We start from the raw sequence: 27,436 nt of genomic DNA, 5'->3' as shown, positions 1-27,436 counted from the left end.
TAGTAACAGGTTCCCATGGTGGTGGGATTCAAACTGTGGCGTCGCGCCAATGGGGCTGGGCGTTGCATGGCGGGGGCGTGGCCGGGCATTCCTGGGGTGGGGCATTCCTGGGCGGGGCTGTGGCAAGGAGGCAGCCGCTGCGCCAGTCCTTGGGCGGGAAACGAATGCACGCAGGCGCAGGCTGCCACGCATGCCAGAGAACCTCCTGCTAGACTGCTTCAAGTTCTGCGCGCTACTGCTGAGAGGAGGGGCGTCACTAAGGCAAAAATCAGGTGGCAAAATCACCCATTAGTAACCCCCTCTCGGCACACACAAGTAATTAGTAACCCACTCTCGGGAACCTGTGAGAACCTGCTGGATCCCACCTCTGATCCAGCCTCTGTTTAAAAAAACTTCTACAGAAGGAGACTCCACCACACTCCAAGGCAGCCTATTCCACTGTCGAACAGCCCTGATGGTCAGGAAATTCTTCCTAAAGTTTAGCTGGAACCTCTTTTCCTGTACCTTGAATCCATTACTCCGTGTCTTGGCCTCTGGAGCAGCGGAAAACAAGCTTGCTCCCTCTTCAAGATGACATCCCTTCAAATATTTAAGCATGGCTGTCTTGACACCCCTTAACCTCCTCAGACTAAACATACCTGGCTCCCTACGTTGCTCCTCATAGGGCAAGGAATCCAGACCTTTGACCACTTTGGTCATTTTCCTCCGGGCCCTTCCCAGCTTGTCAACAGCCTATTCTTAAATTGCAGCACCCAGAACTGGACACAGGATTCCAGTTGAGGTCAGAGCAACGCAAAACAGGTTCAAATTAACTCCAAATATGAAAAATCAGTTCTCTGAAAGCTTATTTTGATAAAACAAAATTACATCTTTTTAATTCCAACCTTTAGACAAGAGGAGCCCTGGCCGATAAATTTTGTGAGACTCCTTTATATTTGAAATGCCAATAAGGGTGATTTGATTTGGTTGTATAAAGTTGTGAAGTTTCTCCTTGCTGGATTCACCCATTCTATGGTCTAGGGCACAGGTGTCAAACTCGCGGCCCTCCAGATGTTATGGACTACAGTTCCCATCATCCCCTGCCAGCATCATGCTGGCAGGGGATGATGGGAACTGTAGTCCATAACATCTGGAGGGCCGCGAGTTTGACACCTATGGTCTAGGGGCAGTGGGTCAGAAAGGGCAAGATGCCACTTTGGCCTATTCACTGGTTTCCACAATGACCAGAGCCAGGATGTTGAATCTACGCACCTTTTCTCCCTTATCCCAGAAGGATTTCCTTCTTTGTTTTCTTCTACCAGATAACAGATTTTCCCTGTTTTTTCTAATGTACAATAATAAAACCACAAGGAACAGATCCCTGCCAAAATATTACAAAAGCACGATATGTGCCAATAACTCTGTAGTCAAAAACCTTTCTAAAGAAGCAAATTCCACACTGCCTTGTGGAAAAGCTCAGTCCAGCATCAGGGTGGTCCAGATATAGGCTTGAGGGTCAAGGGCCCTTTCCCCACTTACCTTAAGCCCCGCACTACTCCCCTCAAGTAGCGCGGGGTCCCGGGGCACTCCCCACTACAGGGGCGGTGACAACACAGCCGCCGCGACGCTGCCGCTCTCGCGCCCCCCCAGCGCGCGGCATCCCTGGCACTCCTCAAAACGGCGCCTTCTGATGACCCCACGCAGAGCGCAGGGTCGTGGGGACGCCCAGGCGCGCGCCAGAGATGCCACGCGCTGAGAGTAGCGCGCAGCAAAGGGCAGCAAAGTTAAGTGGGGAAACACCCAAGGTTATCAGAATCTGGTTCTTAGAGCTGAGATAGGTGCTTTGTGAAGCAGGATGTCAGCTGCAGCACAGAGCAGGAAAACCTTTGCGTGAACATAGAATACATCTGGACTTATTTGTTCACTTCATTTTTATCTTGCCTTTCCCCCCAAAGTGGCTTCCATCCCTCTCCTGACACATATCGACTCCTCTCAACAACCGTGTGAAGTGGGCTGGGCGGAATGTGGGCAACAGGCTCAGAGTCACCCAATAACTTTCCATGGAAGAGGGGATGGCTGGTGAAACCTGGCATGATTTTGATGGAATTCTGGATCCTAATCCAGCACTTTGGACAAAACCTACAATTAAAAATAGTGCAACAGGTGTTCTTTTTAAAAAATGTGCACTATGACAGTGTACAGAATGTCGGGAGGAAGGTTTCATGACCCTGCAGAGAACAAGGGGTTACAAAGACCCACATTCCTTTATAGAGGCCACAGTCAGAGCATATATATATATGTATGTATATATGTATGTATATATGTGTGTATGTATGTATGTATGTATATGTATGTATGTATATGTATGTATGTGTGTATATGTATATATATATGTGTGTATATATGTGTATATATGTGTATGTATGTATGTGTATGTATGTATGTATGTGTATGTATGTGTGTATATATATATATGTATATGTATATATCTGTATATGTATGTGTGTATGTATATATATGTATATGTATGGGTATGTATATATGTGTGTGTGTATGTATATATATATGTATATGTATGGGTGTGTGTGTGTGTGTGTGTGTGTGTGTGTGTGTGTGTGTGTGTGTGTGTGTGTGTGTGTGTGTGTGTGTGTGTGTGTGTGTGTACATCTTGGAATCCGTTCACCCTTGGGATTTTGATTGATGATGCTGGGTTAGAACACAGAAAACGAGTTTCAGAAACACACACCAAAGAATAAGTGTTCTCTAAATAAAGACCCAGATCTGTTCCAGAGAATAAATAGCAGGGCAGTAAAATTGAAGGCTGCCCTCTGACCACAGCCCGTCTCAGAAGTCTTCCTCCCAGCCCTCTCTCAAAACAAACATGCCATTTCCCCTGCAGTCTAGAAAACAGCCACAATCCTTTTCCCAAACAGCCGCGCCCCGAGAGGAGAAGAATTTGAAGCCTGCCTCGCGCCCTGGGCTGAAATCCACGATCCCGCCCTGGAATCAAAACCAGGCCAGGTCTCACTAGCAATCTGGCGTCAGTCCATAACAAACAGATCACTCCCCACCCACCCACACCCCGTCTCTAAACCTTTCGCTGCCGGCAAACACCTTGCACATTTCTATAGGTTTCTATAGGTTACCAAACTGATTTTCAAATGGAATGTCGGAGGCGCAGACGTGCCCTGGCGTGCCTCTATCTTTATCTGTCACCATCAGAGCCAAACATGATAAGGGAAGTGAGTGGTTTGTGGCCACAGTTCCTTGGCAGCATTTGCACAAAGGCGGAAGGCATTTGCAGGGGAGAGTTGGCCGGCACGTGAAGGGTTAATCGGCTCCTGACCAACCCTGCAAGCCACCAGGCTTCTGTTTGCCCCAACCAGCATGAACACACCGGCCAGTAATGACAGGCAGTCTGGTGTAGCAGTTAAAGCGCTGGACTATTACAGGGAAGACTCAGTTTCGCGTCCCCGTCCCCCCACAGAAGTCTGCTGGTTGACGTTCCAGTCACATACACTCAGGCTGGCCTACCTCACAGGGGTGGTATGAAGATAAAACAGAGAAGATAATGACTTAAGCTTCTTTGGGCTGCTACTAGGGAGAGCGGAAGAAGGTGGATGCAGTGAACAAATAAAAATGTCAGTCCGGCTTCACTGGAAGACAACAGGCTCAACCGCTACCCATCTTCCTCTGCTCCTGGGTATTTCCAGAGAGTTCAGGGAGCCTTTTGGGGTTCACTCTTCCTTCACGGGGACTGAGGAACCCATGAGCCTCCGATCCAGTCAGAAGGGGCTGAGCCGCTGTCAGCACCCTCCCTCGACCTGCGGCGCCCACCTGAAAGGGAGAATCTGGGCTCCCTGGTTTAAACAACATTGAAAGTGACGCTGTTTGGGGGTGGATTCTCCCACCCTCCAAAAAAAAGGCATCATTTTCAATGTTTAAACTGGGGACCCCAGATTCTCCCTTTAAGGTGGATTGAAAAGGAGAACCTGGGCTCCCTAGTTTAAACAACATTGAAAGTGACGCTGTTTGGGGGTGGATTCTCCCACCCTCCAAAAAAAGGCATCATTTTCAATGTTTTAACTGAGGACCCCAGATTCTCCCTTTAAGGTGGATCTAGTTTAAACAACATTGAAAGTGACGCTGTTTGGGGGTGGATTCTCCCACCCTCCAAAAAAAGGCATCATTTTCAATGTTTTAACTGAGGACCCCAGATTCTCCCTTTAAGGTGGATTTAAAAGGAGAATCTGGGCTCCCTAGTTTAAACAACATTGAAAGTGATGCTGGAATCCACCCCCAAGCTCTCAAACACCTTCCCCCTCCCCACTTCCCCTTAACGGGCCTCTGCACATGCTCAGGGGGCAAGAACAGAACTTGGGCTGGTCCCCCTTTTTCCCACTAATAGGACTTAGACAAATTTAACTCTGATCTTAGAGACCCGGGTGTCAGGCACCCAGGAAAAGCAGGCAGCCTGACCCCAAAGAACACCTCCCTCCAGAAGCATTCCCAGAGCCTTGGTGGCGCAGCGCCTCTGTGCCAGGTGGGCCCGAGGAACCCAGTCCCAGTGTGCCAGCCAAGCAACCACCTCCCCTGGCCCAACAGATCCTTTTACTCTGGACACAAAGGGACTGGGGCCAGGCTGAGCAGCTCCCTGTGTGTCGGGCCACCATCTCCCTCACCCTCTTTGGTTTGCTGGTTCACAGACATAGTTGCAGATAGATCGGAGTGCAACAGCCGCAACAGCCGCAGAAGGCCCTTGCTTTCACATCCTGCAGGTGAGCTCCCAAAGGCACCTGGTGGGCCACTGCAAGTAGCAGAGAGCTGGACTAGATGGACTCTGGTCTGATCCAGCTGGCTTGTTCTTATGTTCTTATGTTCTTATGGGTGGTGGAGATGAGCCAAAACAGTAGCCTCTAGTAGGATATGAGGACCTCCCAGAATGAAAGCTCCTCTCCAGACTACGGAGACCACTTCCCCTGGAGGGAATGGATGCTCTGGACAGGGGACTCCGTGGCAATGAGATCCACGTCCTCCCCAGGCGCCGTCCCCAAATATCCAGGAGTTTCCCCGCCTTGATCTGGCTGACCGCCCCCATCTCCCACCAATGATCTAAAATTGGGGATGAGACCCCCCAAGGAAACCAACCCGCCCCACTGTTTTCGGTTCAACAGCGAGGGATTTCACTGCTTCCTTTGAAGACTTCAGGAAGGCAAGATCTTGACCATTCCAGTTGAGCCCTGAGATCCGGACACCTTGTCTACACCAGGGGTCTGCAACCTGCGGCTCTCCAGATGTTCATGGACTACAACTGCCATCAGTCCCTGCCAGCATGGCCCATTGGAGAGCCACAGGTTGCAGACCCCTGGCCTACACTATTAGAGTGTGCCACACATCATGAAAGATCGGAAATCACACCAAGACGCCATTTCCCAAAAGGAACAGGGGTGGCTAACATCTGCCACTGGGGAAAGACTGTGAGCAGTTGGGGCGGGGGGGGGGGAAGCCAACACCGAGGGGGGGAAAACTGCAGCACAAAACCGCAAAAATGTTCCACTGAAACTTGAATCTGTGTGCAGTCAAAAGGAGGCCCCTCCAAAGCCCCTCAATCTTGACCAGCTCAGCCAGCCGAGACCCAGATGAAGTAGGGCAGCAGCAGGAATGGACTCGGCTGAGGGGCTCACCCGGATACACACCCACAAGCACAGCAGGTTCTGGCTGACAAGCCCTACTGGGCACAACAGGACTTCCTTCCCAGGAAACAGACACACGACGAGGCCCTTCGTTTCTCTGAGCAGGAGGTGAGATGGGATGAAACAAGCACATGAAGTGTGCATGACCACAGTGGGAGGAAATCCTGAAGTCAGGGGTCTGAAACTACCCAACTGCCTCGCTGCCCAAATGCTCTGAACCCCCCCCCCCAACAACTCCCCCTGGCCCAGGCAGACTCACCTTGCAAGACTGCTGGCGTGCTGGCCATTTGGGGGCAGTTCAAAGCCCCCCCCCCCAATAACTCTTTCACGCTCGCTCGCTCTCTGTTATTTTTTCTCTTTCAGCACAATGCTCACATTCCTCCTGCTTATTTCCCGCAAGAAAACTGAAGCCGTTTGGTCTCGTACACGACCTTCCCCTCCGTGCCAGGGCTGAGGGTTGTTTTCGCAAGAAGTTTTTGACAGGATTGTGCAACGTTAGCAAATCCAGCGTGTGCATAAACACACAGCTGGCTCGCGGGTGGCTTTCTCTTTGCAGTGATGTGTTGCCATTTCCTGATTCTGCAATTCCAGTCGTCATCATCATCAACATATTTTATATTCCAGTAGCCAAGTTGACCCGATACTGAAGTCTTGCGACTGGAGATGCGAACGGACAAGATCTTTTTACAAACCTGGAAAATGCCTCAGGATTGCAGAAAAATCTGAAATTAAAAAATACACGGGGGGGGGGGGGGAAACATCCCAAATTATAAAAGGAACATCTGTAGGCTTAAGAAGTGGCAACCCCTTGGTATTGAGACCGGAGCAGAGCATCAAGCCGGAGTGTCTTTCCTGAAGAGCCGATTCTTATCCAGAAGTAAACATAAAGAAGGATGTTTGTAGCCTTTTTGGAAAAGGGTTTTTTTGAAAATTAAAAGCTAAAGGGTCTTTGTGAAGGTATCACAACGTCCTTCAACAATTGGCCCACGAGCATATTAAATTGCTGCTGTGAGCCCTTTGCAGAGGGACAATTTGGTTTAAGAATCTTTGTGTAAATTATCACAGAGTAATAAACCTGTATGCATCTTGTTTATGCTGTAGTCCAGTGGTGGCGAACCTTTGGGACTCCAGATGTTATGGACTACAATTCCCACCAGCCCCTGCCAGCATGGCCAATTGGCCATGCTGGCAGGGGCTGGTGGGAATTGTAGCCCATGAACATCTGGAGAGCCACAGGTTGCAGACCCCTGCCCTAGAAGGAGAGAAGGGGGCAGGGAAAAGAGCCAGACTCTGGGGGTTTGCAGGAAAGGGAACAAGGGAATAGCGGGGGAGGTAAAATGAAATGCCTCCCACAAGTCCTTGCGGGTTCCCACTTGTCTTTTCTAATTGCTTCCATCAGGTGTGCTGAGAGACGAGGGCAGGAACAGCCCCCTTATTTGCTTCGGTATAAAATGTTTATTTATTTTTCAAAAAAATCTACAAGGTCTGAACAGTTTGGAATATACTGCAAATGCCTTAACAGTCCAGGTGCTTGGGAGCAACAGCCGCAGCAGGCCCTTGCTTTCACATCCTGCCTGTGAGCTCCCAAAGACACCTGGTGGGCCACTGCGAGTAGCAGAGTGCTGGACTAGATGGACTCTGGTCTGATCCAGCAGGCTCTTTCTTATGTTCTTATGTTCTTACCAGAGACCAAACACCTTCCTACATCCAGACAGACGTGGGGCCTAGCCCAACCCCGAGGACCACAGGAGATGGTTGCAAGCTGACTGAAAATGAACACAAGTCCTCACTGCGGGCTCTCAGTGCTGCAAATTAGTGCCAAGCTTCCAGCCAGGATCTGCTGAAATGCTGTACGATGCACACAGTCGACACGCAGAAGGCAGGCGCATCTTGTCATGGCATTAAAGAATACCTTTGGGTCAACTCAGCCAGCTGGCCCGATTCCACACACGAATGAAGAACTGGACCGTGATGTGCAAAGAACTGGAATCCACAGCAGGGCTGGCCAACATCTTCGCAAGAAGGTCGTGTCAGAGAGAGACAGGAAGAGGGTTGTGTGCCAAACCAGAGAAATGACTTCGCATCAACACCGCCTCACAATGCCCGTTTCTCTTGGACATGCTCCAAGAATCTGGATCCTGAGCTGGTGACACCCTGCAATTTACTCATCATTTCAGCCAGCGCGAGCAGCGAAGGACGGCCTTGGGCCGAAAGCATGTCAAGGTATACTATTTCAGTCCACACACAATGTGTCAGGACGCCACAGTGCAGAGAAAGCAGTTGCCCCACTACGGGCACTATAGATCAGTGGTGGCGAACCTATGGCACGGGTGCCAGAGGTGGCACTCAGAGCCCTCCCTGTGGGCACGCGTGCTCAGAGTTCGTCATGTGGGGGGAAATCACCCACACACACACACACACATCTAGGCTGGCCTGGGCCGCTGGGCATGACGTGTAGGTAACCCAGTTAAGTGCTGTTAAACCCCACTGCTATAGATCAATGTCTTTGCCTCGAGCTTGCGGGATGTTGTGGGAGGCTATAACTCAAATGAGCAAGTGGAAGAGGGGACTTCGCAGCAAATGCTTTTAAAGCCTTCTGGGTTGGACCAACCAGGCTTTCTGCTGGTGAAAAAGGAAGAGGGGTCCCTGGAAGTAGGGGTGGGTAGCGTGGTGGCCAAGTTTGCAGATGATTCCAAATTATGTAGTGTGGTGAGAACAACAAAGGATTGCAAAGAGCTCCAAGCGGACCTTGATAAATTAGGTGAGTGGGCTAAGAAATGGCAAATGCAGTTCAATGTAGCAAAATGCAAAGTGATGCACATAGGGGCAAAAAATCCACACTACATGGGTCAGTGCTATCAGTCACAAACCAGGAAAGGGATTTAGGCGCCTTAGTTGATAGTTCCATGGGAATGTCAACTCAATGCATGGCAGCTGTGAAAAAGGCAAACTGTGTTCAGTTCTGGTTGCCACATCTCAAAAAGGATACTGAAGAGATAGAAAAAGTGCAGAGAAGGGCAACGAGGATGATTGAGGGACTGGAGCACCTTCCTTATGAGGAGAGGCTGCAGCGTTTGGGACTCTTTAGTTTGGAGAGGAGACGTCTGAGGGGGGATATGATTGAAGTCTATAAAATTATGCATGGGGTAGAAAATGTTGACAGAGAGAAATTTTTCTCTCTTTCTCACACTACTAGAACCAGGGGGCATCCATTGAAAATGCTGGGGGGAAGAATTAGGACTAATAAAAGGAAACACTTCTTCACGCAACGTGTGATTGGTGTTTGGAATATGCTGCCACAGGAGGTGGTGATGGCCACTAACCTGGATAGCTTTAAAAAGGGCTTGGACAGATTGATGGAGGAGAAGTCGATCTATGGCTACCAATCTTGATCCTCCTTGATCTCAGATTGCAAATGCCTTAGCAGACCAGGTGCTCGGGAGCAACAGCCGCAGAAGGCCATTGCTTTCACATCCTGTATGGGAGCTCCCAAAGGCACCTGGTGGGCCACTGCGAGTAGCAGAGTGCTGGACTAGATGGACTCTGGTCTGATCCAGCAGACTAGTTCTTATGTTCTTAAGGCCATTGCTTTCACCTCCTGCACGTGAGCTCCCGAAGGCACCTGGTGGGCCACTGCGAGTAGCAGAGTGCTGGACTAGATGGACTCTGGTCTGATCCAGCAGACTAGTTCTTATGTTCTTAAGGCCATTGCTTTCACCTCCTGCACGTGAGCTCCCAAAGGCCCCTGGTGGGCCACTGCGAGTAGCAGAGTGCTGGACTAGATGGACTCTGGTCTGATCCAGCAGACTAGTTCTTATGTTCTTAAGGCCATTGCTTTCACCTCCTGCACGTGAGCTCCCGAAGGCACCTGGTGGGCCACTGCGAGTAGCAGAGTGCTGGACTAGATGGACTCTGGTCTGATCCAGCAGGCTAGTTCTTATGTTCTTATGTCCCCTTTAAACACCTAAAAATACTCTGCTGGGGATCAGGGGATCTGCACGGTTAAAAAGCCGTACTGGAAGGGTGCTGCCGTAAGAATCCAGTTCACCAGATAAGAGTCCACTTCTCATGTGGAGGGGTGGGGGATCAAACCTGGCTCTCCAGATTAGAGTCCACTGCTCTTAACTACTACTGGTACACCACGCTGGCTCTGATGCAGGTTCACTTAACTAAAAGAGAAAAAGGGCTTAATAAGACACAACATTTTGCACACTGTTGTAATGAGGGGAATAAAACGCACATCTGGAGCGCAGGTGAGTATTCTTGCCATCGAAAGCAAGATGGGCAGGTGAGTTTGCCACAGGAGACTCCAGGGAAACCTCCGCGTGGGCGTTCTGTTTACTTCTTGCTTCTCCCCTGAAGCGCAGACTTTGGGAAGAGCCGCATCACATCACCCTTCAATCATCAGCCTCCCAGCTTTCCCTTGCCCTCCACATGCACTTTTTCAAACCTGTTAAACCATCGTCTTTTTTTTAAAGTCCTAGCAGGTTCGCGTGCCACCTGGATAGGAAGATGTGTGTTTTTTGAAGGCCGCCCCCCGCCCACAATGGCACTGTTTTCCTTCTGTCGGCCCCTTGTGGATAGCACGTTCCCTGGTGTTGCACTGGAGGACTTTTACACAATAATTGCTGTAGCAATTGCAGGTTTTCTAGGGAGCCCTCCGGTAGCACAACGGGGGGAACTGCATGGAAAATGGAAACTGACAGATAAAGAGTGCAAAGAAACCCCCGGCGTGGACGCTCCACGGTCAACGTGCGTGATTCTCCATTCACAGTGGCAACAAATGCAAAGAATGTATTGTCGAAGGCTCAGATCCTCTGAAGATGCCAGCCACAGATGCAGGCGAAATGTCAGGAGAGAATGCTTCTAGGACACGGCCATAAAGCCCAGAAACCACACAGCACCCCAACGCAAAGAATCCCTACCATGTGGATGCGCCCAGAAAACTAGGATCCTCTCCAGATTCAGGGCAGAGAATGAGCAAGTCCCCTTTTGCAAGTTCAAGTGTCAAACCTCAAGAGTCCCTAACAACAGACTGACAACATATTCCTAGGAAGGCGCCCTGGGGAAAAAAAAACATGGTCTTTGGTTGATAGAACAAGAGAGTTGACGAGTCCAGGCCTGTTCTGTTGGTAACACAACACGCAGCCAGTGTCTGGGGTAGTCACCATTCACCTGGGAATTTTTGGCAGCTGCGTCAAATGTCAACCAACAGATATGTTAGAAATGCAGACAGGCCGGTCCGCGCAGCTACAGTCTCAGCAATGACTGAACTCAACATGGACCACTGAATTCTGCCAACGGTGGATTCCGCACAGCGCATTTTTAATGGGTTGCAATCATTCTAAACGAACTTGTTTTCTTATTTTCCATCTGCGTGTGTGCCCTTCACCCACTTAGGCAGCGACTGGAGCTCTTGGAAACAACCCGGGTTGCTTTTGCACCTTCGCTCGGACGTGCTTCTGTGTCTTTTAATTTCCTGCAATGCATGCATCGCTGCGAAGGCATGCAGAAACGAACCCCGGCAGCCATGCCAATCATCCCGCAGTCCAATCAGCTGCACCTGTGCAACATGCACAGAAACCGTGCGGAAACGGCCGATGTGTCTGTGGGTGGGGTGGGGTCAGGAAGCAACTCTGTGTGTGACGAAGAGGGGTTTACGCACACACAGCAATGTCGCTGCTGTCAGCCTCCTTTTTCTTGCCTCTCTGTCACTTCCGGGCAAACGGGTTTTCACATTTTTGTAACAAACCGATTAGGCAGAGATCCGAGCAGCCAGCCTCCGGGAACAACAGCATCCCTTGCACAACGTCTGAAGCCCTCTGTACAGCCAAAATGACTTCTCTCCAGCTTGGGACATGAGCGTGCAACCCATGAGCGTATTTTACTCTGCCTTGAAATCAGGCAAAGGTCACTGCTCCTGAAACTATTCTCAAGGAAGTAGCCCAGATATTCCGTGTGTGTCAAGTGCTGTCGAGTCGCAGCCAGCTTATAGCAACCCTGTAGGATTTTCAACATTGCCTTCTTCTGCACAGCAATCCCAAACAGTCCAGGTGCTCGGGAGCAACAGCCGCAGCAGGCCATTGCTTTCACATCCTGCACGTGAGCTCCCAAAGGCACCTGGTGGGCCACTGCGAGTAGCAGAGAGCTGGACTAGATGGACTCTGGTCTGATCCAGCTGGCTTGTTCTTATGTTCTTATGTTCTTATCTAGATACTAAGGAGGCCAACCCTACTCAGTTCCTGAGAGCTGACGAGATCAGGATCGCAGGGCCCATCCAGGTCAGAAATTTTAGGTAAGTTTGATTCAGTAAGTTTGGTCCAGAAATTTTAGGTAAGTTTGATCCAGAAGCTTGCAAAGTGGCCTGTGGCCCGTCACATCCTCCCAGCTTGGCCTACCTCACAGGGTTGTTCTGAGGATAAAATGGAGAAAGGGACAACTCTGTAAGCTGCTGTGGGCCCCCACCGGGGAGAAAAGTAGGGTATAAAGGAAGACAGCAAACAAATAAATGTATTGTCGCAGGCTTTCACGGCTGAAATCGACTGGTGGCCGTGGGCTTCGCCTGCATCTATGGCTGGCACCTTCTCAGAGGCATGTCGCAGTAAGATATGTGAAACACTGTAAGAGCAGAAACCACCAGACCACAACCACACAGCCCAGGAAACCCACAACAGTCAAACAAATCAATGTTTTAGAACCCTCCGGCCTCTTTCCCCTTCATCGCAGCACGCCAGGTTGCCAAGCCGGAGAGAAAGGGATCTGCTCCAGGAAACCTCAAGGCAGCTGAGCAACAGGGGGCTGAACCAAAGACCTGTCTTGCTCAGCTGCCAAGGATCTCCGTTCCCCAACAGTCCCTGTGTTGACTTTGCACATTGATCAGTCTTAATGCGCAAGATTAATTATAGACCAGACGCCATCCCTGGAAGGCCAGCGGCTATTTTGAGAGGATTTGCTCCCCGGGGAAAACAGGTACCATAAGCAGGGATGGACCAGACCTGCAGGTGGGACGATGTCATCCCGTCTCTTTTTCCAGACATGAGCAGCAGATCCCTGGGCCTGAAAGGAGTCAGGCATGAAACGATGCCTAAAATCAGCCATCGCTTGCTTCAAGTAAAGCCATGATTCTGCCCAATCTAGTTTGTCTCCAAGTTATGCTGAGGAGCGGAGAAACAAATCCGCCACTCGTGCACAGGTGTGGAGAGTCAAGCCCAGTTCTCCAGGTAAGAGTCCACCACTCTTCGCCATGACGCCACCCTGGCCCACCCCCCCACCCTCAGTCATGGGTGAAATGGACATGCTACAAATGGAACTGTAAAAGGACGGATTTAGAGAAGCACGAAGCTGCCTCCCTGGGGCAAACTGACCGCAGCATTCTGCTTTTAGCAGTTTCAACCCTTACGTCAAGCACCGAGCAGCCTGGCAGGTTGCAGGCACCTGGTTGAGTGACCAGCGGTGGCAGCCTGCTAAACAGGGATGATCTGGGCCCTCAGACCTGGAAGTCTGGTCTCTAGCACCAAAGCAGGGACAGTCTTAATCCTGGCCCACACATAGGTCAATTCCGCACTTGCGTTATCAACCTAGGTTCGAGCTGCGTTCAACCTAAGTGCTCCGCACAATCACTGGGATTGAAGTGGTTTTGTACCAGCTTCACCCTGTGTAACGGTCAAATTTCCGACTCCAGTTGGGAACGACTACTTTTTCAGGGAACCCTGCTCGATTCCAGTAAAGTGCGGAATCTCTGGTGCCAGGAGTCCCCCATTCAGCCAATCACAGCTGAGTGTTTCGGGCATGCGTGCAGCTGGAGAACCGCCACGGCGAAAATCGTGCCTAATTTTTTCCCCTCTTCTTTCTTGCATTCGAAGCGATGGCTGGTCACACAAACGGCGCACAATTTCCGCATACCAATGTAAGCGGCTAATCAAAAAACGCCACATTCGTCCCTCCATTCCTGTGGCGGTTTTTTTTATAACGTTTGTGGGGATAGACGGAACATGGCCGCAGAACAGTAGCCAATTGGAAAGGAGTGGCGAAGAGGCACAGGATGATCCGAGCTGGGATCAAGCTGGTTGCAGTGGGGAACAACAATGGCTTCAACCTAGGTTAGTACCCTTCTCAGGGAACTGGGTCGAACCTATTTTACTCGTGTGCGGAATTGCCCATACAGAGTAGGACAATGAGGTAATGAGGTGTCAAAATGCTAAGGCTGTGGTGGCGAACCTTTGGCACTCCAGATGTTATGGACTACAATTCCCATCAGCCCCTTCCAGCATGGCTAATTGGCCATGCTGGCAGGGGCTGATGGGAATTGAAGTCCATAACATCTGGAGTGCCAAAGGTTTGCCACTACTGTGCTAAGGTATGTTGACTGTTGTGGGAAGAGGAAAGAAAGGAGAGAAAGGCAAGGGTGTAAACCCAAACTCCTCCTATACCACTCCAAACTATGGGCAAGAGAAGACATCTTTGCCCCCAAGCAAACTAGCACAGGGTGCAAAGGGCGAGGCTGGCCCCTCTGTCACGGACACGTTTTTTAAAAAGTGAAGATTCTGCACAGGGGCAATAAAAATGTGTTTCCCCTCCATTTGCCGTCTGGAGTGACCGAGTCACCTGACTTCCTTGCGCCTTCAATGGCTCTTGTAAAGAGGGTGCAGCAGATAATTGGGGCAAGGGGAGAGCTCAGCTCTAAGTACAGGATCGCAGGACATTTTGCGGAATAATTAACAGCGAGAATTGATACAATAGACTTTTGCTGTCCAGCTCGGAAAAATACGACTCTGCTCCATGAAAACAGAGTCCATCTTTTTGTAGCTCTGTGTTTTCCAGCAAGAGGGCACGCCGACAATGAAGATCAGGAGGTGTTTGTAGCTTAAGACATGGGCCCTTCAGCACAGCAAACGTTGGGATAAAGGAACCTGCTTTCCTGCATTCTGTGCAGGCAGCGATTGGAGCCCACGGAAACATTCTGGGTTGCTGTGGTGCCTTCTTCATGTGGAGACGTGTCTATTTTTTTAATTACTCCCCACACATGCGTAGCGATGCAGGCGTGCACAAATGAACCCCCACAGCCATGCCGATGTCCCATGATACTACCATCTGCACCTGCATAGCTATGCAGACGCAAGCTGCAAAGAAAAAACTTTAACAAGGAAAAGGGAAGGAAATACATCGCCTCCTGCCAGACCGTTCACTTGCAAGCGGTGGCAACCTGGGATTTTTGAGAAGACCCGCTAGTTTAGCAATTTAAAAAAAACCAAACAGGTTGGGCAAAAAGTACCAGGGCTGGCGGGAACCCCATCACCCGTCTCTGAAAGACACATTTTCCATGGTTAAAAAGGAAGGCGCTGAGGTTTAAAAGATCTTCCAAAAGTGAATTGTCTAGACCAGTGGTGGCAAACCTTTGGCACTCCAGATGTTATGGACTACAATTCCCATCAGCCCCTGCCAGCATGGCCAATTGGCCATGCTGGCAGGGGCTGATGGGAATTGTAGTCCATAACATCTGGAGTGCCAAAGGTTCACCACCACTGGTCTAGACAATTGCCTCGAACAGAATTAGTAGTTTGCAGCGCTGAAGAGTTCTCATTTTAAACTCCTGGGGTTCATCAGATGTCTGAAACCTTTTCTGCACTTTTCTAATTTTTGTAATCCTAGATCTATTGCATTGCATATTAAATCCCTCACGCTATTCAATTATGTTGCTTGATATCACGAACGCACCTTGAGTCTCAAGGACCAAATTGGTGAATAAATAATAAAGCACAAATAAATAAATAATAAAGGAAATAAATAATGATAGGCTGACCACCACTGGACCAGTTTGCCCCCCTCCATGAAAATTCTCTGGCTAGGGGCCTGCTCTTATCCAAACCAGGGACTTTGCACAGGAAAGGTGGTTTCAAGAAGTAATCAGTAACTATTTTGAAAGTGCATTCTTACACTTTTAGCAAATGTTGACAGTCCCATTTCCACTATTAGTGAAAAGGGGCTGTCTTGGAGTGAATCATCTTCCAAAAATGTAGAAAGTTGCAAGTTTACAACTTTCTACATTTTTGGGAGATGATTCGCTCCACATATGCAGAAAAATACTAGTCTGAATTTTTTTTTTTTGAGTTTCAAATAGTTTATTTTTAATCAACAGTTTATATGGTTACATTGATAAAAGTACATAGTAAACCAAATCAAACCAGGTAAACCATAATATACATAAGTTGTCATAGAGGCCAATAGTGATCTTCTTGGCCTGGCTATTTACCTTTATCTTGGGTGTATATCCACCCCGTAGTAATCTCTATTCTTAAATCTTAATAAGATTTTTAAGGCGCTGCCCTTGCTCATCACTCCCGAGAAACCCAGCAACTTCTTTGTTATTTGTTTACTGACTTTGTTTATACCCCACTTCCCTCCCCGATGGAAACGCAACGTGCTTGACAACATTTCCCCCTCCTCCATTTTATCCTCAAAACAACTCTGCCAGGCGAGTGTCACAAAGTCTCCCTTTTCCGCAGCCTTCGTGATCTGTTCCCGTGATCTGTTCCCTTAGTTGTTAGGAATCATTTCATTGTTCAGTATAATTTCTGTGGATCACAGGATGTCGGGCTGATTTCCTTGAGTCGCAAGTAATTTTCTAGCGTTTGCGATGACCAAAAGGCGAAGGTGACAGTCGGGGAGAATAGCCGTGCAGGTGTTACGCGTTGCCTGGCCTCTTACCTCCTGTCTCGGCTGGGCAGCCTGCAGTCTCATGCTGGCTCACCTGGTGAGAGGTGGGGAGTGGCCACCTGGCCTACCTGACATTTGGGATTTTTGCTTGGTCAGGGGGAGGGGGCAACCAGGGGTTCATCAGCCAGTCTACCTGGCCGGGCCAAGACCTGCTTTGTTTAACACTGGAACCTCATCTGGGAAATTCTAATAAAGGGCAAAAGGGGTCATCAATGAGAGCCGCTCTGCAGGACCTTGGAGCAGAAACTGAGAGTAGCTGGTGGAGTCGGGGGCAGGGACCACGCTGTGCAAAGCCAGTCAGAGCTCTGGAAAACCGGACTGTCATGATCTACCCAGTCCTGGTTCTGACCCAAGTGAAGGCTGTGCGCTGTCTCTGGGCCGTGGGACTGGAGGAAGTCCAACCCCCTTGGGGGCTGGTGTTCAGGGGTGGTGTCGTGGGGGCTATAATGGGGGTGCGTTGCTGCTTATGCTTCAGTTCTGGCAACAGAAGCCTAACTGTTTTTCCCCTGATGCTGTTTCATAACAAAGAAATCATCTGAACACAGAGGCCCCTTCCGCACACGCAAAATAATGCGTTTTCAAACCACTTTCACAACTGTTTGCAAGTGGATTTTGCCATTCCGCACAGCTTTAAAGAGCACTGGAAGCAGTTTGAAAGTGCATTATTCTGCATGTGCGGAAGGAGCCAGAAGTTTCGTTATTGAACAGTCCGGGGGGGCATGAGGCTGAGAAGACTAAAATCAGTGCAAACCAATCTTGCCCATTTCACGTGTGTTGGCGAATGTCCTCGCTTAGGGCTGGGTTTCTTACTTTGTGTGGAGTTGTGCCTGCTCTGTGTAATAATTTGTGATCTGCTTAAATAAACTCATCCCTTATATGTTGTGTTTCTTTATGGCTGCCAAGCTGCCCAGTAACTGACTAAACCTTACCCTATAGGGCTGGCTGTAAGGCTCTGGTTTCCCCCACCCACCCACCCACGGCACGGCTACAGACTGGCAATCAAGGAGGGCCCCTAACTTAGGGGAACTTCTTTACAGAAAGTTAGGCTACGAGTGTGAGAGTCGGCCAAAGTCACCCAGCAAATTTCTGTGGAATGGGGAGGATTTGAACAGGCGTCTCCCAGATACTGATCCAACACTCTGCCCACTACACTATACTACCTCTCAATGTTGACAGTGGTCTGGCATCACCTGAGAAAACTGGGGGGGGGGGGGAGCGACTGATCTGCACTATCCCTGAATGACTTAAAAAGTATCCCAGAGGGGGGAATTAGTATTGGGGAATGCACACAACCTCATTATTCTAACTCTACATACACACCACAGTCTAGACTCGAGGGCTTGCTTGACCCCCTTGAAACTGATAGCTCCCCCTGACCTGATGCACGGAGCACACGGGGCTCCCAGAGGTATTAAACCACAGGAGTCAAACTCGCGGCCCTCCAGATGATATGGACTACAGTTCCCAAAGCATGATGCTGGCAGGGGATGATGGGAACTGTAGTCCATAACATCTGGAGGGCTGCAAGTTTGACACCTATGTTTAAACCTACGGTGTTTCTTCACACAGTTGACACGGTGTACTCCAACTCAAGAGTGGGGCAAAGAGGCAGATTTCAACCTTTCGCCACACCATTTCCCCTATTTGAAGCCACCCGAAAGAGCTCCTTGGGACCATTTCAGATTGGGGAAGCGCAGGGGTCAGAGTCCCTCCTAACAATTTTGAAAAACCCTATAGCCACAGTGCCGAACCTTTGGCACTCCAGATGTTATGGACTACAATTCCCATCAGCCCCATGCTGGCAGGGGCTGATGGGAACTGTAGTCCATAACATCTGGAGTGCCAAAGGTTCACCACCACTGCCCTATAGCCTGATGGTAAAAGTCAAGGAGTTTGTCGCATTCCAAACTGCAAAACAGGAAGGAGAGAGAAACTCATGGCCACACTCAGGTCTAGAGCTAGAAGCCCAGCAGGCAAAGCTATCAGGTTACACTGCTTGGATGGGGGGGGGGGGAGGGGGGGTCAGGTCAGAACAGGCTCCATAAAGTGCACCTCACCAAGCCCCAAAGCTGAGCCCAATCACACTGCTGTGGGGAGAGGATTTCCCACCTGACTGAGCCCCACAGCGCCAGCGCTTCAAACGCCCCCAATCTGGTCCTTCTACCCTGTTTCCCCAAATATAAGACATCCCCGGAAAATAAGACGTAGTAGAGGTTTTGCTGACTTGTGAAATAGAAGGCATCCCCCGAAAGTAAGACATAGCAAAGTTTTTGTTTGGAAGCATGCCTGACGAACAGAACACAGAAAAATAAGACATCCCCTGGAAATAAGACATCGCGCATCTTGGGGAGCAAAAATTAATATAAGACACTGTCTTATTTTCGGGGAAACACGGCAGTAGTCAAGAAGGAAGTCCCAACCTCCAGGACTGCGAAATGGGACCACCCAGAGAGCCTGGAGTGTCTCCTTCACAATTGGGGGATATACCAGGAATGCAAATCAAAATAAACAGTGTGGGAAAGAATCCACAACGGGGAGCCTGTCCCAGGCATTCGAGGTAAGGCGAGGTAACAGGGAGGCTGAGAAATGCTCACCTGGCAGGAATCCACATTCTACCTAAACAGTCCAAGCCCCAAATCTGAGCAGGGCAGCAGCACAGACTGGGAGGGGGCCTTCCTCGCTGTCTCCAACTCATTCGGCTTCCTACTGGTGTAGGTCAGGCAACAGACCGTGCTCCTTCCAGGCCTGGGAACCAGAATGTGCACTTTTCTAACCTGCAGGCTGCTACATTCCTGTTCCAAAATCACAACACCTGCGTGACCCCAAAGCACCTGGCCAGACTAATAAACAACAGCTCAACTAACGCTTAACTTCAGGGAGATTTTTAACTAATGCCTGTCTAATTCTTGGAGAAATTAGACTTGCTTACTAGCAAATTAGCCAGTTTAAACTCTTTATACAATAAAGTTCTAATCTAGCGTGTTGAGTTCTTGAAGCTTGCCAACTGCTTAAACTCAACAGGAGAGAGGCAGGAAATCAGGGAAAAATATACTGGAACCACCCACTATGTAACATGCCCCTAAACTGGCTGTTGTGGGTTTTCTGGGCCGTGTGGCCTCGGTCTGGTAGTTTTTGCTCCGAATGTTTTGTCCACAACTACGATCCTCTTCAGAGGCACGTCAGGGCGAGATGTGTTTGGTGCCACAGAGAGAAACCCATCTCACCCAGACATGTTTCTGAAGCTGCCAGTTACAGGTGTGGGCAAAATGTTAGGAGCAAAAACTACCAGACCACTGCCTGGGAACCCACCCACCCACTGCAGCCTGTTGGTTCTGGTGGCTTTCCACAATACTGTCCCTAAACTTCAACTGGTGTCGAACACCAAAATCTAAACCCAAAACAGATGGGGGACCAGGGCTGGTCTGAGCCACAGGGCGTTCGGAGCAACCCAACCCCCCCCCCCCCTCCCCCCGGTCAAGGCCCACCGACGGTGGGGGAAGAGGGAGTGCCAGCCGTGGGTGCCAGTGCCCGACCCCTCTGGCCACCACACACGCCTGTTCACCTTGCATGGGGTCACCCTGGGCCCCAGAATCAATACAACCGCCCCTGGATGGGACCCCCGCAGACCAGCTAATGCACCTGGTTGCCCTTTGGCCTTGCACACAGAGAAACGCATGGACAAGATCCAAAGCGAGTGCTTCAAAAACTTTGTTCCCAGAGTCAGCGTGGTGAAGTGGTTAAGAGTGGTGGACTCTGCTCTGGAGAACCAGGTTCGATTCCCCGCTCCTCCACTTGAGTGGGGGACTCTCCTCCGGGGCATTAGATTTGTTTTCCCAGGAGGAAGCCGACCTCGGGCCAGTCGCGGTTTTCTCGGAACTCTCTCAGCCCCCCCCAGCCTGGCCAGGGAGGTTGTGGGGAGAGGAAGGGGAGGGGTTGGCCGGCCGCCCCGAGGCTCCTTGCAGGAGAGAAAGGCCGGGGGCTCAACCCGAACTCCCCCTCCAGTGGCCTGCGAACTGCTTTTAAGCGCTAAAACAGGCCGGGCTCGTTATGACGGTCTCGATCCTCTTCTTGGGCACCTTCTCCGGGGAGCGGAGCCAGGGAAGCCAGCCACATCTCCGCAGCCTCCGCTCAGCCGGTTCGGGACGCCCCGCCCGCCACGCGTCCCGCCGGGGCCGCCGCCCGACTCCCGAGTAGACTGCCTGGGCGGGGGGGGGGCTCGGCCCGTCCTGCCCCCCCTCCCAAGCCGGGGCCCCGCTCCCCGCCCTCCCCCCCCCCCGCCGCCGGCTGCACGACTGCGCGGCACGAGATGCTCCGGCCCGAAGCCCCCCGGCCCGGACAGGCCGCCCGCCCGCCCGCCCGCCCACCCACCCACGTCGGCGCTGGCGCTGGGGGAAGCGGGGTCGCGGCCCCGAGGGCGGCTCCAGCCCGGGGGGCAAAGCGGGGGGGGGGGTGTCCCGCCGCACTCACCCAGCTTCTGAAAGGTGCGCTGCGCCGACAGCTTCCCCGGGGGCGCGGGCGGGGGGGCTCCTTGGCGCGGCGGGGGCGGCGGGGGGGGGCTCTCCAGGCGGGACTTTTTCCTCTTGCCGCAAATCATGGCTGAGCCGCCGCCGGACCCGCCGCCGCCGCCGCCTCGCCCTCCTCCTCCTCGGCCCGCTCCGCCGCCCGCCCGGCCGCCCGGCCGCCTCCCTCCCTCCCTCCGCCTGTCTGGCGCGCCCGGATCGGAGAGGCGCTCCCTCCCTCCCTCCCTGCCTCCCTCCCGCTCCAGCCGCCGCCTCCGCCCCCCCCCCCGTCCCCCGCCGGCCGTGGCCCCTGCCTCCACCTCTGCACCCCTGCCTGGAAGGGGGGGAGTGAGCAGCCCCCCCCCGCCGGCCTGCCGCCCCTCGCCGGGTGGAGGGCCCGGGCGGGGGTCCGTCTGTGCCGCGGAGGAGGCGAGGGTGCCCCCCCCCCCCCAGCCCGGAGGCGCCGGCCAGCTTGGCGTTGGGAAGGGAACGGCCTGGAGCCTGGGGGGCCCTCGCGCCATCCAGCCCCCTCCCCGCAAGCAGCCGAACGCGCCCCCCCTCCCCGCTGGAGGCGAGTCCCAATTCTGCCAGATCTCCAGGTCCCCCCTCCAGGTTGGCAACCCTCCAGGCCGACTGGCCCAAACGTTCCGCAGACGACTCGGGACGCCTGGATTCGCCCAGGCTTCCGGACTGGAGCAATGAAAGTGACCACCGGCCGCCTGGCCAAAGTTAAGAGAAAAGTTTTTCCCGGTGGTCCATTTGCACCTCCAGCTAACCAGGATTAGACTGGACAACCGGGGAAAATGTCAAAAGAAAGATGCAGCCACTATCATCTACGGGGGGACGCCTAAAAAAGGAAGGAAATGTTGGACTATGATTCTGAGATGCAAAAGAGAACGGAAAATGAAGTTCTTGTTAGATGGTAAAATATGTCGTTCACTATTTTGCCACTTCATGTAGCAAAAGTCGTAGTGACTATGGTTTCTGTATGTGGTGACTGTGACTGCCATTGGGTAGAATTGGGTATCATGCGCATATTGGTGGCACCCCCACCGGAGGGCTCATAGATATGAAGCAACATCAGGAGGAGGAGGAGGAGGAGTTTGGATTTATATCCCCCCTTTCTCTCCTGCAGGAGACTCAAAGAGGCTGAACAATCTCCTTGCCCTTGCTCCCTCACAACAAACACCCTGTGAGGTGGGTGGGGCCGATAGAGCTCCAAGAAGCTGTGACTAGCCTAAGGTCACCCAGCTGGCGTGTGTGGGAGTGCACAGGCTAGTCTGAATTCACCAGATAAGCCTCCACAACTCAAGCGGCAGAGCGGGGAATCAAACCCAGTTCCTCCAGATTAGATACACAACCTCCTAACCTCCTACGCCGCTGCTTCTCCTCTTAACCTCCTAAGCCACGCTGATTCCTGCGGGACCCCACCAGTGAGGGCCCAGGGGAGGGCTCATGGCTCTCTGCCAACGGCCGCCCTCTGTGGACATCCCTGGAGGAACGGGGAGAAACATATCACCCCTAGCTCCCCTCATCTCCAGGGAGGCCTAGCTGGTCAACCATGACCAAGTGGTCTACAGTCAAAAGTAGCTGGCAGATCCAAAAGGATCAGTAGTGCTGGCCCATCTTCATCAAGATGCAATTGGAGAACATCAACTGAGGCCACCTGGACTACCTCGGTGCCGAATCCTGGCTTGAAATGAGACCGGAATGGATCCAGGGCTGATGTTTCACCCAAGGAGGCTGCTCGGCCAAGTGTTCCCTTGCTTCCCAAGAATGGAAGGTTTGACCCTGGGCGGCACTTGGCTCAGCCCCGCTCATCTAAGGGTGCTGGTGCCAGGAGAGGCGTCACAACCACCTCCTCAAGGGAGCTAGCAAAAGGCCCCTAATGCTGCCCTTCGACCGGGGGCCAGCCTCAGCCTGGGGGCCCCAATTCCTGGCTCCTGAGGAGAGGAAATGTGGTGTCAGTGGAACATCCCCCACGTGGACCCTGTGAGGAGTGGGGCCTAGGGCTCCTGCCCCTCCCCCCATCACACACCCCTCACTCAGAAGAAGAAGAGGAAGAGTTTGGATTTATATCCCCCCTTTCTCTCCTGTAGGGAGACTCAAAGGGGCTGACAATCTCCTTGCCCTTCCCCCCTCACAACAAACACCCTGTGAGGTAGGTGGGGCTGAGAGAGCTCAGAAGAACTGTGACTAGCCCAAGATCACCCAGCTGGCATGTGTGGGAGTGCCCAGGCTAATCTGAATTCCCCAGATAAGCCTCCACAGCTCAGGCGGCAGAGCTGGAAATCAAACCCGGTTCCTCCAGATTAGATACACGAGCTCTTAACCTCCTACGCCACTGCTACTCACTCACTCACTCACTCACTCACTCACTCACTCACTCACTCACTCACTCACTCACTCACTCACTGGTGTACGGCTAATAGTGATAGACTCTAATCTGGAGAACCGGGTTTGCTTCCCCACTCCTCCACATGAGTGGTGAACTCTTATCTGGTGAACTGGATTTGTTTCCCTGCTCCTACATTCCTGCTGGGTGACCTTGGGATAGTCACAGTTCTTTGGAACTCTCTCAGTCCCACCTGCCTCACACGGCGTCTGTTGTCACAGGCTGGCCATGACATCTGTTGTGGGGAGAGAAAGGGAAGGCATTTGTAAACCACCTCGAGACTCCTGATAGGAGAGAAAGGCAGCGTATAGATCCAAACTTTTCTTCCGCATAAATGTGTACGAAAGGGGAAATATATCCTATTAAGATGCACATGGGTGTGCTGTACATTGCATGATGATTGCACTTACAACAAAATTTGCCTTTTATTATTATAATAAATTTGAAACGTTCAGACAGCTGTCCCCTAGCGGAGACCCAACCACTGCCTCAAGACCGGTGCCTCATGCCTCTGAATCAGGGCCTTCGTCGTTGCCATAGGTACAGACACACCATAATGCTGGGTGTCCTGCTATATGATGTCACAGCCAATCACACATATTGTATATACACAGTGCTTGCTCTAAAGTCCGCAAGGGCCTACGGCGCTGTCGTGTGGACCCTGCAGCCGTGATGTACGCCTACCTCTTCCTTGGGATCCTACCGGTGCTGCTTATGGTTCTGGGTGGAGCCGGGAGGCCTTGCCCGACCCGCTGCCGCTGCACCCGGGGAATCCTGAACTGCAGCAGGATCACCAACCCCCCAGGATTCCACCAAGTTCCCCTCCCCAAACGTCACCCTCCTCCTTTCACGTACTTGGACTTTACAGGGAATGCGATTCTGTCTACGGGGAAAGAGGTGTGGGCTGCCTATCCTTGGGCTGAGACCTTAGTCCTCAAGAACAACAGCTTCGGCACACTGAAAAACTGCTCCCTGGAAGGGCTGCTCTCCCTGACCTACCTGGACTTGTCATACAATAAAATCCAGGTGATCGAGATGAATGCATTTGAGGCTGTCCCGTTCCTGCAGGTGATCCATCTCCGTGGCAACCGCATCGAGGAGATCGCGGAGGGAACGTTCCGGGCCTGGCACGGCCTGCGGTTTTTGCTCAAGGTGGATCTCAGCCACAACCCACTGGTGGTACTGCAGGACCCCTGCTTCTACCACCTGCCTTTCCTGACGTTCCTAGATCTCGGTGCCACCGGAGTGACGCCCAGGATGCTGGAGGACCTGCTGCAGAACTCCCTGCACCTGAGAAGGCTCACCTTGCCCCAAAAGATGTTTTGCTGTCTTTGCCGCATGAAGAAAGACATCGAGGTTTTAGGTGAGGCTGTCAAGCTGAGGTGCCCGGAGTCATGTGACCTGAATGCAACGGGGTGCAAAAAAGAAGAGCGTTCAAACAGGATGCAGGAAGACATCACGAAAGTCTTAGGAACCCGGAAGTGGAATGGCAGCAGCCTGCTTGACATCTTGCCACAGAGAGCCGAACCCAAAAATGACGCACCCGAGAGAGCTGAACCCAGCAACGACAAGCTGGCACACGGATCTTGGGCATGGATCTGGACTACAGAAGAGCTCCTGAACCTGCAAGACGGCAGCAACCGCCCGGCAGAAGACGGCAGATCTGAAATCTCAGAACTCTCACCTGACATCACGCAGCCCCGTGGGATACGCTGGAAACATTGGGGGACTTCTGCTTCTCCCCCTCTGGGCTTCTCAGCGCATCAAAATGGCTGCCTGCTTCAGGGTGACCTCTTTGAAACTGAGCTGAACCAGACGTCGGCGTCCCTTGTCCCAAATGCAGCCGTGCGGAAACTCATCTCGCACCTGACCCACATCCTGAGAACGGACTGCACGGCACCCGCGCGCCAGAGGGCTTGCTCCAAAGTCGTCTGCAGGTCAGGCCTCCTTGTGAAATTCCTTAGCGAAAATGTCAACGAGAACTCTTCCCTGTGGGATTCGTCCTTCTGGCCCCTCGAGGAGGCAGCCAAATCGACCCAGGGAATTTCAAGGAAGCTGGAGGGGCCTTCAAATGTCACGGCGAGTCACGAGACTCGAGGATACAGGTATGGAAGCAGGCTCCTGCTGGCTCTTTCAGTAACCTCCGTCATCATGATCGTCACGGCTACTATCTGCCTGATGGAGATCTGGTCTTGGTGTTCTATAGCCAAAGACAGGATCTTTCTAGGCAGAAGGAAGAAACCCCTCCCAGACGTACAGCTGTCCAGAACACCCTCTCTGGTGATTAATGGCAGGCCCCTTTGGCTCAAAGACCTGTATCACGTTCAGGATGAAACAGAGCAGAACTACATGATGGGCAAATTGCACGATGAGGAGCACCTGGAGGAAACGGGCAGAGGCCACTGGGGCGACGCCCGGCCGTCCTTTCTGGAACCCGCCATGAAAGAATTCAGTTTAGATCTGTCCTTTGCCCTCACCCTGGAACTACAGGTTGCACCGCCTCCCCCCTCCCCCTATTCCACTCAGCCACAAAAGCCCAGTGTGAAAAAGGGTTCGGGCGCGTCAGAGGGAACTTCTGAGACCACCAGTTCAAAAGCAGCTTCTACAGCAGTGGGGGAAGGAGGAGACGATGAAGATGAAGATGCAGAGGAAGAAGGCTCTGCTGAGAGCCCAACTGCAGAGGCTACGGGCACCAAAGTGCCAGGAAGTGGGAAGATGGAAGGCGGAGAAGGAGAGGGCGAACCCCCTCGTGTTACGCATAGCTATATAGATCCTCTATAGTGATGTTTTAGTGTTGCTTTTGTTCAGTATGATGTGATTTAAAATATACCTTTCAAATATAAAAACCCTAACAGAACAGGTGCTTGGTTGGACTTTGATTTAAAACCGGCAGTCGTGTTTCTGTCTGTAGAAAGGAGCCCAGATTCTCCTCTTAAATCCACAAAGGGAGAATCTGGGGTCCCCAGTTAACACAACACTGAAAGTGATGCTGTTTTGGGGTGGATTCTCTCCCACCCTGAAACAGCATCACTTTCAATGTTTAAACTGGGGACCTCAGATTCAATCTTGCCGGGGGGGGGGGTTTAAAAGGAGAATCTGGGGAAATTTGGGGGGTTCCTGCTGGCAGGGGTGCAATCTAAAGGGTAGCTTTAGGAGAGACTCCTTCTGATACCACCCAGGTTTGGTGCAGTTTGGTTCAGGGGGTCCAAAGTTATGGACCCTCAAAGATGTAGCCCCCATCTCTTATTAGCTCCCATTGGAAACAACAAGGGCACCCCCTTTGGGAATCCATCAACCAAGGGGCGGACAAGATCAGCCCCACGCACGCCTCCCTTTCCCGGGACCAGAACTGCCCCCAAAGCAGCTGCACCTTCCTCCTGCCCCCCTGCAAGCTACGGACCCACCGCCCCCCCCCCAGACACTGGCATAATGCCCATTGGGCAAGGTGGGCAGCTGCCCAGGGCATCACCTTGTGGGGGGCATCAAAATGCTGGGTTCATTTTTTGCCAATCCCTCCCCCGTGGTAGCAGACCACCAACTACCCCCTCCTGCTCTTCAAGGAAATTCCCAGACTCCCAGGAGCAGAAATTTTGGGAGCCCTGTAGGCCTCAGTGAAAAGGGAATTCCCACACCCACCACCAGAGATTCTGCAAAAGATCCGACCCACGGGCTAGACCGCTAGAGCAATGCGGGCAAACCTTTTGGGCTTGGCAGGGGCATAATGCCCATTGGGCAAGGTGGGCAGCTGCCCAGGGCACCACCTTGTGGGGGCACCAAAAATCCAGGGTTCGTTTTTGGGTATTTTTAGTGGTTTTCCGTTTTTGGCCTGCAGGGGGCACAGTTTGTAGGCTAGCAGCACCAAAAAATTCAGCCTATCAGGAGACTGTTCTAGTAAGCACACTCTTACAGTTTGGTGAAGCTTGGTTCAGGGGAGACCAAAGTTATGGACTCCCCTAGCAGCCCATCCCCCCCCATTGTTTCCAATGGAGCTAATAGGAGATGGGGCTGCTGAGGGTCCGGCAACTTAGCCTCCTGAACCAAACTGCACTAAACCTGGGGTATTTCATTAGCAGTCTCCCGATGAGCATCCCTGAAAGTTTTGGGACTGTGCCTTCAGAAATGTGCCCCCCCCCCCCAGCCTGCAACCCCATTGACAG

The 27,436-nt window shown here is 52.0% G+C and overlaps 2 protein-coding genes across 4 annotated transcripts in view; one reads left to right on the top strand and one right to left on the bottom strand.

Annotated features, from left to right (window-relative positions):
- Positions 1-21,072, bottom strand: part of PLCD3 (phospholipase C delta 3) — a 71,672-nt gene extending 50,600 nt beyond the window's left edge. For all 3 annotated transcript variants that reach the window (XM_048517589.1, XM_048517591.1, XM_048517590.1), the window contains exon 1: positions 20,853-21,072. In XM_048517589.1, the coding sequence (XP_048373546.1) occupies positions 20,853-20,979 (127 nt within the window). In that variant the 5' untranslated portion in view covers positions 20,980-21,072. The remainder of the gene's footprint in view (positions 1-20,852) is intronic.
- Positions 21,073-23,951: 2,879 nt separating this feature from the next.
- Positions 23,952-26,060, top strand: LOC125444838 (leucine-rich repeat-containing protein 37A2-like). The gene has a single exon (XM_048517556.1). The coding sequence runs from the start codon at positions 23,952-23,954 to the stop codon at positions 26,058-26,060; it is 2,109 nt and encodes a 702-aa protein (XP_048373513.1).
- The last annotated feature ends 1,376 nt before the right edge of the window (positions 26,061-27,436 follow it).

This window comes from Sphaerodactylus townsendi, linkage group LG15 (assembly GCF_021028975.2).
Source record: "Sphaerodactylus townsendi isolate TG3544 linkage group LG15, MPM_Stown_v2.3, whole genome shotgun sequence".
Classification (NCBI taxonomy): domain Eukaryota; kingdom Metazoa; phylum Chordata; class Lepidosauria; order Squamata; family Sphaerodactylidae; genus Sphaerodactylus; species Sphaerodactylus townsendi.
This window is presented reverse-complemented; position numbering and strand designations above follow the sequence as displayed.